General features: G+C 48.8%; 1 protein-coding gene across 2 annotated transcripts; it reads right to left on the bottom strand.

Moving 5' to 3' along the window:
• Positions 1–1,545: 1,545 nt before the first annotated feature.
• Mrpl58 (mitochondrial ribosomal protein L58) lies at positions 1,546–12,037 on the bottom strand. Of its 2 annotated transcripts, none has more exons than XM_021177640.2 (7): positions 11,838–12,037; positions 8,251–8,531; positions 5,558–5,594; positions 2,971–3,030; positions 2,349–2,431; positions 2,090–2,259; positions 1,546–1,849 (listed from the first exon to the last, which is right to left on the bottom strand). In XM_021177640.2, the coding sequence occupies exons 2-7, from the start codon at positions 8,497–8,499 to the stop codon at positions 1,765–1,767; spliced, it is 684 nt and encodes a 227-aa protein (XP_021033299.2). In that variant the 5' UTR covers positions 8,500–8,531; positions 11,838–12,037; the 3' UTR covers positions 1,546–1,764. The 2 variants fall into 2 exon arrangements, with proteins under 2 accessions (XP_021033299.2, XP_021033298.2); XM_021177639.2 differs by having other exon boundaries at positions 8,164–8,531; positions 11,838–12,028.
• Positions 12,038–14,855: the final 2,818 nt, after the last annotated feature.

Raw genomic sequence — 14,855 nt, 5'->3', positions numbered from 1 at the left:
AATGGCTTGTCCGTGTGGAATAATTGGTCCCTGTAGTTAATCCTAACAATTTCCTGCTCTGTTTCTCAATGCTGACTTCACTGCAACTGGGGTGGTGGTGGTGGGGGGGGGCAGTGGGGACCATGCTTGGAGCTAAAGCTGAAGTTTGAAAGCATTTGGAGCAATGTGGAGATTGGACAATTGTAGGAAGCTGTGAAGGAGGAGCCGCTGGGATCAGCAATGACCTGGGGAACTGCTAACAAGATTAATAGTGGAAATAATTGTTATAAACCCCCACCCAAGTCCAGTGACAGCTCATCAGCTTGGAGGTTTACATTTTAGGCATGGATTCTCTTGCATGCCAGAATCCTGGAGCAGAATAAAATGACAAAGCAAATTTACCACATTTCCATGCAACCCAACACAATGTTTTACCTCCTATAGATAACTGACTTTGCTTGACACGAATGATGCTCAATTTTTTTTTCTTTTTTTTTCTTTTTTTGGTTTTTTTCCAGACAGGGTTTCTCTGTATAGTCCTGGCTGTCCTGGAACTCACTTTGTAGACCAGGCTGGCCTCGAACTCAGAAATCCGCCTGCCTCTGCCTCCAGAGTGCTGGGATTAAAGGCGTGCGCCACCACGCCCGGCTATGATGCTCAATTTTTAAGCTAATGTAGAATCCAAATTCTGGTTAGTCTCTGGGAAATTGACCATGGCAAAGCTTATTTGATTAAGAAAATTTAAGTTATATTTGTGTGTGCACATGAATGTTTCATGGAGCTTGTGGAGGTCAGAAACTACCTCTCCTGAGTCAGTTCTCTCTACCGTGTAGCTACCAGGGATCTAACTCATGGCAGTCTAGACAGTGAGGTTTGTTCTTTGGCCTTCATTTTTGGTTTTAAAAATAAATACATTTGGGGGTTGGGGGTGTATAATAAACAACCTTCAGGGGCTGCTGATATGGCTCAGCAGTTATAGGTGCTTGTGGCCAAGCCTGATTGGTCCTTGGGACCTACATGACGGAGGACGAGAACTGACGCCCACGAGTTGTCCTCGGACCTCCAGACATGCATACCTCACCTGATACTACATAAACTAGAGAGAGTGAAACGGCTGGGCAGGTGAAGATATTTGCCCTTAAGCCTGAGACTGGAGTTCTATCCGCAGGGAGGAAGAGGTGACCGCTAGTTGCTCTCTAACCTCTGTGTGTGTGTGCAGCACACATCCATCCACCCACTATATGTGTACATAAATAATCCCGGGACTTCTGGCCTGGGAATGGAGCTCAATGGATTTTAGGGCTCTATGTGCCTACCTGCCCGGTACACTTCTCAAAAGTCTCCTACACAATCTGCCATTAGGCGTCCCTGACTTCCCTGTTACCTGCTACCACCCAGCTTCCCCCCAGCCCACTGTGTTCAGTTTGTCTTTCTGAAGGTCCAGCTCAAATGTCTGCTCACTATCTCGGCCCTCCTGTGTGCTCCTCGTGGATGGACTCACAATCCTCTGTTGCTGTATGTGCTAACTATAAGGTGGGTTTAGACCGAAAGGCAAGAGCCCTGTGCAAAGCTCTCACTGGAAACAGGCTCCTGTGCTTCCATGTTTATTGCAGCCAGTGATTCATGAGGTGGATAACGGAAGGGGCAGCCCTGGATGATCTGCAGCCTCGCTCCAAAGGAACGCTGCTCGGGCACGGCGGTTAATGGAGAAAAGTCTCCTGTGTGTGTCAGCGTTCTGCTGAGCTGCACTGGCACGCGGGTCTATGCCAGCAGGGAGGGCCGACTTCAGTCCATCGTCATTCTCCTGCTGGTCTTTAGGGCAGAGTTTAGTCTTTTCTGTCGTAGCCTTTCCCGATTCATCTTTTCAATCCTGAAAACAAAGGACAGCAATGAGGCCCAGATGTGCAATCACTGCTTTTCAAAGCTGGAAGCCAAGGGGAGCCGAGCAGTCCAGTCAGGAGCCAGATGTGTACCCGGGCCTGGGTCTGCACCTTGCTCCTTTAGCAGCTTCTTTCCCCACTGCCCTGTGGAAAGCTTCTGGACCCCTGGCCCTCTCACCTGCCCAGCCCTGGTCCCTAGGAACCCACTTGCCGTGGGGGTGCTCCTTTACCTGAGTCTCTGAAGCCGAGCATCTTCTGTGGATGGCTCTTTGGGTACCTGGCTGGCCTTGGCAATCATGTCTCGAATTTTCTGCAGGCATTCTGCCAGATTGCGGAACTGATGCCGGCTGCTCTCAGAGGTAAGTACCAGCTCTCCTGCCTTGTTGATCTTATTTTTATGCTGCCAAGGAAGAAAATGAGGAACGCCCGAAAGGCTCGCAAGCCTCTGCCCACCCCTGGGATCCACGGGGACAGAAAGGGGGTAGGTACCGTGAGGGCAATCTTCTGGCGCACAGGCTCCTCAATCCAGTCTGCACTGGCCAAGTGAAACCTTACTTCAGCCTTGGAATTCACTGCGGATGGGGAGGGAGGAACATCAGTTCTGAGACTCTTAGAAGCCCCGGAGTCCAGGCCTCAGGGATAGTCAACCACCTAAGCAGGCACATTCTATTCTAGCCTATGTCAAAACTGGCCATGGAAAGGCCCGCAAAGCTCATGGAGCTCTTCAGCATAAAGATTCTAGTTTGCAAATACTTCTAGTTATGCGAATTCTACTTCTAGTTATGCGAATTTCCCAGGCTCCTCACAGCAGTGTCACTGGACTCTGAAAACAGCAGGGGGATGGGTTTCTCACGGGCAAAAGGAACCTGTTCTCCATGGACTGAGCAGGCTGCCCTCTCGTGCTGTGAATTCTCTTTGTTTACCCTCAAAAGCCGATCCCAGTCTTAGCAATCCGCAGCTGAGAGGCAGACAATCGGGCACATTCAGAAGACTAGAAAGGATTATTATAAGCTGGAGGTGTGCGGACTGAGCAGAAAAACCCCTTTATTCCACAGGAATGTGGACGCAGAGTTGCTGAGATCCTTAAAGCGGACAAGGTGCCAGCCAGTACCTTTGTTCACGTTCTGCCCCCCAGGACCGCTGCTCCGACAGTAAGATATGCTTAACCGATCTGTGAAATGAAAGAATACATACTCAAGGATTCCCCTATAGCCGAATGTGTAGACTGCTTAGTCAGTGTGACTACCACACACACACACACACACACACACACACCAGATCAGTAAAGCTAGACAATATTCACAGATGTCAAAACTAAAACCAGGACAACTGACTGTCCCCAAGGCCTCCCAGAGTGGGAGAAGTACAATTAGGACCCAAGTCTAGCACATTCTAACAAATCCTTCTGCTCTGTTGTCTCTTGTTTGGAAGTGAAGACTTTCAGGCGCTCAAGCTTAGGGACAGCCTTAGTTTTACACAGTTCAATGCATGGTGGATATGGAATCCGATGGGCTAGAAGATGGAGGATCAGAGGACGTGGAGGAAGGCACAGGCCTTGAGGAGCTGCCGCTTGGAGCTGAGGGCGGGAATGTGGAGGCTGACTTAGACTACACAGTAAGTCAGACGGGGCTAGCGGTATTGCTTCTGGCTGTGTGTTCTCAGGGCCCAGTTCATGGTCTGGGTTGAAATTATTTGTTGGATGGACGGATCTTCAGTGAGGGAGCTCACACCCTGAATGCAGTCAGTGTTGCCACTAACTCTATATCCACAGCTTGTTGCTTGCTTGTTTGTTTTGTGTAACAGTAAACTGTCACTGTATTCAGACACACCAGAAGCGGGCATCGGATCTCACTATAGATGATTGTGAGCCACCATGTGGTTGCTGGGAACTGAATTCAAGCTCTCCGGATGTACAGTAGCTGCTCTTAACTGACAAGCCATCTTTCCTGTTCCCTTGTTTGGGTTTTTGAGATACGATTTTTCTATGTAGCCCTGGCTGTCCTGGAGCTCACTTTGTAGACCAGGCTGGCCTCAAACTCAGAAATTCGCCTACCTCTGCCTCCCGAGTGCTGGGATTAAAGGCGTGCGCCACCACGCCTGGCCCCTGTTTTGTTTTTAAAAGCCATTTTTTTCAGAGTGCAGTGGATGAGCACGTTCAGCAATTCCTTGTCCCACTGAGTTATAAGGGATTCCACCAGTCTCTGACCCCCAAGTTCTGGGACTAAAGGACTGTGCCACCACTGCCTGTCTTGTTTATTTTAAAACTGAAAGATGAGGTCCCTTCCTCCCATTTCTATAGCTCATGCAAAGGCCTTGAAAGTGTCTGGGTAGAGAAGACAAAGAAGCAGGAAACTGGCGAACCACAGTAGTTTGGGTGTTGAAGTCTGTGGCATCTCAATGCCAGGAAGCAGCATCTTGAGACCACCTCCCAGGTCTCCCTCCTTTGGAAAAGCTAGGTAATTCTTCTGACTAGATAATACAGGTGCCTGGCACTGCAGGGGGATGGCTGCACTATGGAGCCTAGCAAGCTTGCATTAAACACATGTGGGTCATGCCGGCTGCAGCTGAGTCTGCTGAAACAATGCCATGCAATCCTCCAGCAAGCTCAGGAGGCCAGGAGAGGCAACTGCTGTTCACGGAGCAGAATGCCTGTTTCCCAGAGACCGGAATGAGGCACTTCCCTTGGTCTCCCGTTCTCCCCGACCCTCTCCCCTGACACCCCACAGACAGCTGCAGGGTACAGATCTGCTTCCATGAAACAGCACCTTGGCTCTGTGGCCACTGGGTGTCCTATGCCTGCGTTGAAGTCCCATAGACAAGAACCACGGAGAAACACATCTCTGCCTATCCTCTGTTTAACAGCCCACAAGAGTCATATACCTTTTGACTTTAAAGAGATCAATGCTGGGCAAGATGGTCAACTGAGGTAGGAGGACTTTATGAGATAGCCTGGGCTATACAGAGAATTCCAAGCTAGCCTGGGTTACATAGTGAGAACATGTCTCAAGAAGAACCCAAGGTGTTGAAGGAGCTCAATGCTCTCGAGGCCACATCTGTGAAAGCCTGCCTCTGTTTGGCAAGGACAGAGTTTGTCGTTTGTTTGTCCTAAGACAGGGTTTCATATAGCTCAAGCTATTCTTGAACTTGCTATTGAGCCAAGGCTGGTCTTGAACTCCCAATCCTCATGCCTTCATCTTTCAAGTGATGGATTACAGGCATGTACCACCATGCCAAGCTTTGACAGAGAATTCTAAAACTATCGAATGGGGGAGTTTTAGACATCTGTCTCCTGGCTGCCTGGTTTCCTGTTCTTTCTTTTCTTTTTTTCCCTTTTTAGATAGGATTTCCAACCAAAGTCCAGCTGGCACGGAACTCATCACAGAGCACGACCTCAAACTTAACAGTTCTCTTCCCGCCCACACCTCCCGAGTGTTCAGCATGAGTGTTCGGCGCCTCAGCTGTGCCGACCACAGGCACCTAAGTCTTTCTTTTGTTCTCTGAAGACCTTACTGTAACGACAGTTTGTTGTTTTTAGATCTCACTGTTCAACCACATCCCGCCCTACATGCAGGTTTTGTGCGCCTTTTTGGTATGTGTGGTGCTTGGGACTGACCCAGGGTCTCTCTCACGCCAGGCAAGTACTACCACTGAGTTAGACACCTAGCCTAAAATGTCTGATTTTCAATAAAATTACTTACCTAGAGGGATGTAACTGCTGGCTTGTTTTGCATGCTCCTGTAATGTGATATATACATACTGTCAAAGAATGAAGTCACTTCAATAATATAAAGCTACAAGTCAATGTTATATATTTTGGGCTGAAGAGATGGCTCGGTAGGTAAAAGCACTTCCTAAGAGTCAAGCCTGACAGCCTGAGTTCCCCTGTGGGTTCCCTGGGATCAACGTGGTATTAAGGAAGGACCAACTCCTGTGAGTTTTCCTCTGACTTACACTCTTTCACACATGCACACGCGTGCACACACACTCACCCATTCATACACTCACACACTTATACATACACTAAATTCAATAAGCACTTTTAAGAAGCTATGCATTAGGTTTCAGGCCTCCAAATCTTGCTGTCAAACCCGTCCTGACTCAGACGCTACCTCTGAAGCACTCCTCTAGGAAGATGCAGCTCAGGCCTCCAGCTGTCCCTGTCCTGCCTTAAGCTATTGCTGAGTGCCATCAGTGGCCTGTCTCATGGGGAAAGGGATGGATGAGACAAGACAGCAAACACATACATGAGGGCCGCTAAAGACCGATGCTCTCTGCCAACCTGACATAACAATCCTAGTGGGCCGCCCTGTTCCTTCTGGTGCCCACAGGAAGGCGGCAGCAGAGGCAGTCTGCCTTGATCAGGTTCTGGTTCACCTGCCTGGGGGGCTGGCGTCAGACTGAGCTCCTCATGTCGGGTCTCCTCCTCATCGAGCTCTTCATTCAGCAGCAGCACCCTCCAACTTTAAGTCCTCAGGACCACAGAGTGCAACAAATCCCGCCCCGGGGGCTCCTCTGGCCTCCAAGCCCAAGTGTGTCCATTTGCACCTCTCCATGCCTTCATCACTTGATCTCTAGACCTCACTCAGTTCATGCCGCTCTCTCTGAAGACAACACCTCTTTGCTAAGCCACCCTCCTCAGGTTTCCTCTGGCCTCTTCTGAATACCTGTTTACCCGCCCCCCACCCCCAGACTATTTCATCCTTCTAAGCTGATGGAAAAGCCATTAATACTGGTGACTCCCTACTTTTGGGCTCCAGTAAACCTCTGCTCACTACAGTCCCACAGACCCTGCTTGTTCTCAGTTTACTTCCAATCCAGTAGGGAAGAATTCTCTAGACTTTCTTCAAAAGATGCCTAGGACCTAATCCCCTTCAAGGCTCCTATTGCTTCCAGCCTGCTCATCCTGTCTTGCCTATGTTACTGCGACCTATATTACCTCAATCTCCTAACTCACCTTCTAGCTGTTGCCATTCTCCAGGCTTCTGTCTGTAACCCTGTGTAGCAGTCAATCTTGTAAAACTAAACTGAATCATTCTATTCCTGGCCCCACCCACTTCTCTCGACTGCCTCACTCAGCCACACTTGTCCAGCATGCTACTGTTCCCAAGTGGTTGTACCTGCTCTGCTGGGGACACTCATCTCCCCAGTATTCTCATGTCTTCCTTCTTTCAGGTCTTTATATGTGACAAGGTCTCATATCATCCAGGCTGGCTATGAACCGATTGATTTTCCTGCCTCTGCCTCAAGTGCTTGCGTTACAGATGCAGGCCACTGTGCCCCAGTCTTCCAGGCTTTTCCCAGATCACTCTACCTAAAACTTCAATGCTAAGCTGGGTTTGTTGGTATATGCCTGTAATCTCAGTACTTGAGAGGCAGGAAGATCACTGCAAATTAGAGATCATCCAGAGCTTTTAAAGAGCCTTTCTCACAACAAACAGTACAGTGATACATGCCAGTCATCTTTACACGTGGGCGATGAAGGTGGAAGGATCAGGAGCTCATAGCCACCCACAGCTATGTAGCAAGTTCGAGGCTAGCCTGGGTTACATGAGATCCTTTGTCCAAACAAACAACAAACCTACAACTGTTATCTCTAGCTTCACCTTTGCCTTCTGAGTCTTACTATCTCCGAAGTATCATATTTAGTGTTACTTGGGTTTATTCGTTCATTTTTGTCTGTCGCCCTCCAGGTCACAGCCTTAGGATTTCTTAGGATTTCTGCCCCAAATTAACACTGTGCTAACAGCATGCTCTCAAAAGAAGTCTGCTGAATGAGGTGCGAGTGGATGAATGAAAATACTTGATGCTCTTTCGATCCCACAGGTGCAGCTCAATAGATGCTCTCTCTTTCCTGCTCAGGCCCCACGCAGTGCCACTACACGAAGCAGGCTAAATATGGACCCTTAGGGACCAAACCAGCCCCGTCTCCGGCTTCCTAACCTTACTAGGGGCAAAAGACTGGGTAACGTTCCAACTTGCGGACCTCAGGTTTTACTGTCTACTTTCAAGGTCCATAATGCACATCTTCCCATGTAATGTGAGCCTGAGGGCCAGGAAGCAAACGTGGAAAAACTAACGATCTAGAAAGACGCGTATGTGGCGGCTCTCTCCCAGGGTCTGCACTACCCGAGCCACGAGGGTTGCAATCACACCCTACAGTCCCAGCACATCCCGCACCCCCGGCCCGGTTGCTAGGACGATCAGTTCCTCCCGGGGCAACCAAAACCTTGCAAGCCGCCCCGCTTCCTCGCGTCACCTAGCAGCGAGAGTAACCGCCCTTTCCGTCCCGCCTTTCTCGGCTCACCGGGACCTTCCAGGCGGTATCCGCGCCCTTGGACTCGGGATACAGCTTGTCCAGGCTGTAGATGCTCTGGAACGTGGTGCCGTCTACCTGTTTGTGCAGAGCCCGGCGAGCACAGTGCGCGGGCGGCGCGAGCAACAACGTTCCAGTTCGGCTCAGGCCCCAGCGTAGGCCCCAGGCGGTCGCCATGTTCACCTCCCAGGACCGCTTCCGGTGCGCACTCTTCCCGCGGTCCGCCAGCCTTGGCTGAGCTGGCACTTGAGTTCCGCCGGGTTTCTCGGGCTCCGGGCTGGCCACCTTGGCCGTGATGGTGGGAAGTGGTGCGCACCCAGCTGACATCTGGTAGAGGTTGACCCGCAGATAGAGACCACCTACGGGAGATTTTTCTTAAAAAGATTCCTGTATGGGTCTGACTGAGCGGTGCTCACCTGCAGTCCCAGCACTGCTCTCAAGGCTAAGGCAGATGAGAGCCTAACCTAGTCACATAGCCCCTGTCATAAAAATAATACATACATGGCCAGGTGGTGGCACATGCCTTTAATCCCATCAGTTGGGAGACAGAGGCAGGTGGATCTCTGAGTTCGAGGCCAGCCTGGTTTACAGAGTGAGTTCCAGGACCGCAAGGGCTATGCAGAAAAAACCCTGTCTCGAAAAAAAAAAAAAAAAAAAAAAATATATATATATATATATATATATATATATAATTTTAAAATAATAATACATACATGGCCAGGCCTTGATCCTTGCACTTGGGAGGCAGAGATAGGTGGACCTAGGCTAGCCTGGTCTACAAAGTGAGTCCAGGACAGCTGAGGCTTCTATACAGAGAAACTCTGTCTTGGAAAATCATTTTAAATGTGTGTGTATGTAAACAAATATATAAATGCATAAATACATAAACAAACACTGGATCCCGCATCACAGAAACACCTTTTTCTCTTTTTTGAGTCTGTTCTCCTCCCCTGGACCCTTAAGCAACCTAACTAGAACGACCTAGCAAGAACGACCTTCTTACCTGCTAAGCTCGGACTTTTCCTGCCCTCTCCTATCCCTTGTTCAGTGTGTGAGCCACATTCCTAACTTGGTTTAGATAGATGAGTGGATAGACAGTCAACCAATCTTTGTGTGTTCGGTTTTGAACTTAATGGTTGGTTTTGTGGTATTTATTTAGGCAGGTTTCAATTATGTAGCCCTAGCTGGCCTGGAGCTCACTATATACAGCAGGTTGCCTGACTCTAGGTCCAGGGCATTGGTATTAAAAGCTTACCCAACCAGGTCTGTCTTTTGCTTGTGTTTTGAGACAGGGTTTCAACCTATTTAGCTCAGGCTAGTCTTGAACTCCTGACCCTCTTGCCTTCACCTCACAAGTGTTCAGATTAGTACCACTACTCCAAGGCCCAGTCTTTTGTTCTAACATATTGCTTGTCTCCAAGCTAGAATGTAAGGTCTCTGCTGTATCCCAAACATGCAGAATGTGTCACATCACAGACATACCACAACTGTGGGTCAAGCGAATTTCATGGTTGTTCACGTTTTTGTTGTTCTTTGGTTTGGTTTTTCTTTTTCTTTTTCTTTTCTCATGACAGTATTTCTGTGTAACCTTGACTGTTCTGGAACTCGCTCTGTAAACCAGGCTGGCCTTGAACTCTTAAAGATGCACCTGCTCTACCTCCTGACTGCTGGGATCAAGGGCAAGTGCTACTATGCCCAGCAGCAGTTCATTTTTGTAAGTTGAGTTTCAGTCAAGTTGAATCAACTTCAGGCTTTTTGTTTTTATCTACAAAACAGCCTTATAAGCCACTCCCACCCATGTGAGAGTTGTGATGAATGGCTTTGCTTATACCCAGCCAGGGACAGGAGGCAGATCACTGGAAGTGGTTCTAAATACAGGCATCTTCCCCCCTCAAGCTTTAAGAAGCAGCATAGTGGATTCTTCTAGCCACTAAAAACAAACTGGAGGGGGCTGGAGAGATGGCTCAGTGGTTAAAGAGCACTGACTGCTCTTCCAGAGGTCCTGAGTTCAATTCCCAGCAACCACATGGTGGCTCACAACCATCTGCAATGGGGTCTGATGCCCTCTTCTGGTGTGTCTGAAGAGAGCATTGGTGTACTCTTATACATGAAATAAATAAATCATTAAAAAATTTTTTAAAAAAAAGCAAACTGGAGAAGTAGGTACAGAGTTCAGAAGACTGCAGGCTAAGTAGGGTTGTTTCATAGTGGTGTTAAGGCAGTAAATTGGAGTGCTAAGGCTACAAGTAAGACAAGCAGTGTTTGAAGGTGTCTAATCCTTGGCTAAGTTCCTTGGTTGAAGTTGTGCAAAAATGAAAATAGATGTCAATAAATGTTAGTAATTGTTAGTAATGCTTGTGATTAACTCATAATGAAGAGCTTGGTTTTTTTTTTTTTTTTTTTTTTTTTTTTTTTTTTTTTTTTTTTTTTGAGACAGTATCATCACCTACAAACATACACCCCTGGGACAATTGAAGTATTCCCCAGGGACACTGGCTTATTGAAACAGGAAACTGTCATGGAAGCAAGCCTTTCCAGTCTCCACATTATTGGAAAGATAAACCAGCCCCCAGGCACTCTGTGAACTCCAAGGATTGGCAACTGACATCTTCCTTTGGGGCTCTGGGTCGGAAGGAGTCTCCTGGGTCCTTCCCTGACTGACTTAGTCCCAGAACCTCTGAGGGAGCTGAGCCGTTTCCATAGTGACTGGAATATGCTGCTCAGGGGAGCAAGCCCAGGCATCCACTCGGGTTGTGGATTATGAATAATAAAATCAGAGCGGTCCCATGGCAGCTTTGCTCCGAGGTGGGCTCCAGCCTGTGCCTGACCCACAGTCGTAGAAAAGGAAGCTGTACATTTCCAGGGCTCCAAGTAAACACAGCCTGTTCAGGCCATCTGGCGGCCTGGATCCTGCAAGAGGTGGGAGTAGAGGGGAGAAAGAGAGACAAGTTGCCCTGGGGTGTGGAGGAGAGCAGCTGCCCTGCTCATTGCTGGCTGCTGCCAGGAGCCATTCAGTATTGGGGAAGAGAGGATACTGGGAGGAAAATCAGGACAGGTGAGCACTCTGTGGGGGATTGTGCAGCATGCCTATAATGGAAGACTGAGGCAGGAGGACCACTCTGAGTTTGAGGTCCGCTTGCATCACACAGTGAGTTTCATGCCAGCCAAGGTTACATAAGACCTCATGTTAAACAATAACAATGAGAAGCCTGGCACTGAAGGTAGAGAACAGCGCCTCCTCTTCCTCTCATTGGTCCCCCAAAGGTTGTATGGTCCGAGATGGTGTTTCAGGAAGAGGCTATCACTCAAAATAAGGAAAAAGAAAGAACGGATTAAGAATCAACAGGCCAGTCCTGCAAGCAGAAGGATTTGTAGACCCAGCCTGGTTCCACAGCTTGTGAGTCTGTCTGCAGATGACTGCCATCTGAGGGATCCACAGGATTGTCCTTGTGAGTGCCCTAAATCAGACGACCCATTAAAACTCTCCACATTGTGGGCATAAGGGATGTCCAGTGAGGTGTGGGGGTATCGGGCCTTAGTTGAAATACTTCTGATACACTGTGTGTGTGTGTGTGTGCCACGAAGGCTTGCACATGCTCTGCCATCAGCTACAGCCCCCAACCTGAGATGGAATAGTTCTGGGTGACCTTGAATGAGTCACTTACCCTCCAAGCTTCAGAATGGTGTTCGGTTAATGAGAGCTTTTGTATTTGTCTCATGTCGTTCCTGGGGGACTAAACAGACTGGAACCACTTGCCACAGAGCCAGCAAGTGAACGCACACAAAAGCCAGCCACCACTCAGAGGTGCTGCACACAGGCGCCTTGAAGAAGATCTGATAGCTTTTCTCTGCAGCCGTAGGGTAGGAAATCCATTCTGACAAGCTCTCTAGACCCTCTTCCTTCTCCGGAGGGATGGGCAACACTGCACATGCTCCGTGGCTTGAATGAACGGGCAGAGCTTCCTTGGAAACTGCTTTCTTCTCTACCTCCAGCTTCTTGCTTAGTCTCCTAGAAACAGCAGCCTCCGTGTGTGTGCGTGTGTGGTGTGTGTGTGTGTGTGTGTGCGGGTCTGTGTGTATGCCTATGTGTATATGTATGTGTGTCTGTGTTATGTCTATGTGTATGTGCGTGTGTCTGTGTGTGTGTCTGTGTATATGTGTGTCTCTGTGTTTATGTCTGTGTCTCTGTGTGTATCTATGTGTATATGTGTGTGTCTGTGTGTGAGTCTATGTGTGTGTGTATGTCTTTGTGTGTCTATGTGTGTATGTATGTGTGTCTCTGCATGTTTCTGCGTGTATGTGTGTCTCTCTCTCTGTGTGTATGTGTGTGTGTCTATGTGTGTATGTGTGTGTGTCTGGGTACATGTTTATGTGTGTGTGTCTATGTGTGTATGTGTGTGTCTGTGTACATGTTTATGTGTATGTGTGTGTGTCTATGTGTGTATGTATGTGTATCTGTGTGTGTGCCTATGTGTGTATGTATGTGTCTTTGTGTGTCTATGTGAGTCTGTGTGTTGTCCTCTGACCCTCTCATACATGTTTCACATGAAACCACACAGGCTGTTAGTTGATGTAATCACCCATTTGTGGCCCAGCTCTGTGCTCTGCACATGGCACCCTCTTCCCTTTCAGAGTTCCATGAAGGCTAAGTGGAGTCTTAGTGATGACAGGTGACAAGTTCACAGTGCTGTGTGCTGTCCGATCCACACCACTGGGAGCAGACAGGTCCCTGGGTGTGAATGGCGGCTGTGAGCACCCTGGGCATGGAATGTAAGTTTTGAGAACTTATGCTTACAGAGGTAAACGGGCCTCCTGCTCTTCCTGTAACTGTCTTAGGGTCTCAGTGGCCCCCAGTCTCTTTCCCTCTGCCTCTCACTTACTCAACCTTGATGCTACCACCCAGGAAAATCTTTAAGAAGCCCAGGATCAGAAAGATGGCTCAGCACGTAAAGGCACTCACTGCTAAGCCCGGTGATGTCAGTTTGACCCTGGGAACCCACAAGGTGGAAAGACACTCAACTCCTGAAGGCTATTCTATGGCCTCTATATCTAAGCCATGGTATGGGGAACCCTCTCACATTAATAATAAATAAGAATAAAAAATGGTGGTTGGGACTGGATAGATGACTTAGCAGTTAAGAGCACTGGATGCAGTTCCAGGAGAGTGGGATTTGATTCCCAGAATCCCCCCTGGGGGCTTAGAACTGTCTATAAACTCCAGTCCCCATGGATCCGATGCCTTCTTCCAGCCTTCTCAGGCATCAAGCATCCGCATGGTACACAGACATATGCAAAGGAAAGGTACTCATACTTGTCTAAAGGAGAAACAGGACCAACCAGGGCCTCTTCTCCCTAATAGCACTAAAGCAAGGAAGAACTCTCCCCTGCCCCCTGCCCCCTGCCCCCTGCCCCCTGCCCCCTGCCCCAGCCTCCCTTGCTAAAGCCAGAGCAAAGGTTTTGAAGTCTAAGAAGTTCATGGTGAATGGCTTCCCACAGCCACCTGCTGACCCATCATCCATCATCCATTGTCCAGCAGCGCAGTCATCCTGGGAGAACGTCCTCTGGTGAAACCAGGTTGATCATGGACCATCATCAGCCTCCCTGGCTATGGAGTCAGTCACGAAAAAGACCCAAGTGTCGTGTTGGTGGTCCTCACGGAAGTCAGGGTTAAGTGCCAGCTTGAACAGACTTGGAGGAAGCTGTGTGTGGTTGGTGTTGAGCAACAGCTCCCAGCTGGACTGAAAGAGGGCGTGTGCTCAACTGGCTCCTCATCAGCGGGACTTTGGGTGTTGCCAGCAAAAGGGGGATGATCCAAACTCAGTCCCGGAGGCTAGTTATAAATATGTATTTTTTTTCACAATAAAAAAAATCATAGGTGAAAACTCTCTAAGTAGGTTTGAAAAGGAGGCTATTGAAAAGGGAAGGCAGAGCCAAGCGTGATAAGCTGTACACCTAAACTCCCAGTACTATGGAAGCTCTGAAGTCCCAGAAAATTCCTGTAAGGCCAGAGGGGCTAAATATTACAGCCCAGCACACTTATTTCCCATAATAAACCCCTCCTCTTGGATTCTTCAAGGCAAGATCTCTCTGTGGAACAATTCTGGATGTCCTGGAACTCACTTTGTAGACCAGGCTGGCCTTGAACTCACAGAGATCTGCCTGCCTCTGCCCCCTGACTAAAGGCATGTGCCACCATGCCTGGCAAAAATCGTTTCTCAATAACAATAAAAGGGACACTGGACAAGAATCGTCACACGCATCTCCTGTTCCATGTGATGATGCTGAGACCCAAGACTGAGGCAACGAGACCTTAGGAGTGTCGGAACCAGGGATGAGGGTGGGGACCAAGAGTTCTGGGACCCTGAAGCTTTCAGAAAGGCATGCCTACCCTAAGTGCAGTAAGAAAGCGAAGGCCTGGTGTGGAGGCACACGCCTGTGATCGTGGACACGAGGAGGTCAGGACTACTTCGAGGAGTGGGCTTCTCGCCTTCCTACTTTACATGGACTCTGGGGACCAAACTCATGTCACCAGGACATGCCGAGCCATCTTACAGCAGGCCTCTATGACTTTAAAAAAATTTTACTGCCGGGCGTGGTGGCGCACGCCTTTAATCCCAGCACTCGGGAGGCAGAGGCAGGCGGATTTCTGAGTTCGAGGCCAGCCTGGTCTACAAAGTGAGTGC

The sequence above is a fragment of the Mus caroli genome, chromosome 11, assembly GCF_900094665.2.
Source record: "Mus caroli chromosome 11, CAROLI_EIJ_v1.1, whole genome shotgun sequence".
Classification (NCBI taxonomy): Eukaryota; Metazoa; Chordata; class Mammalia; order Rodentia; family Muridae; genus Mus; species Mus caroli.
Note: the sequence above shows the minus strand (reverse complement) of the source record. Positions and strands in the feature narration are given on the sequence as shown.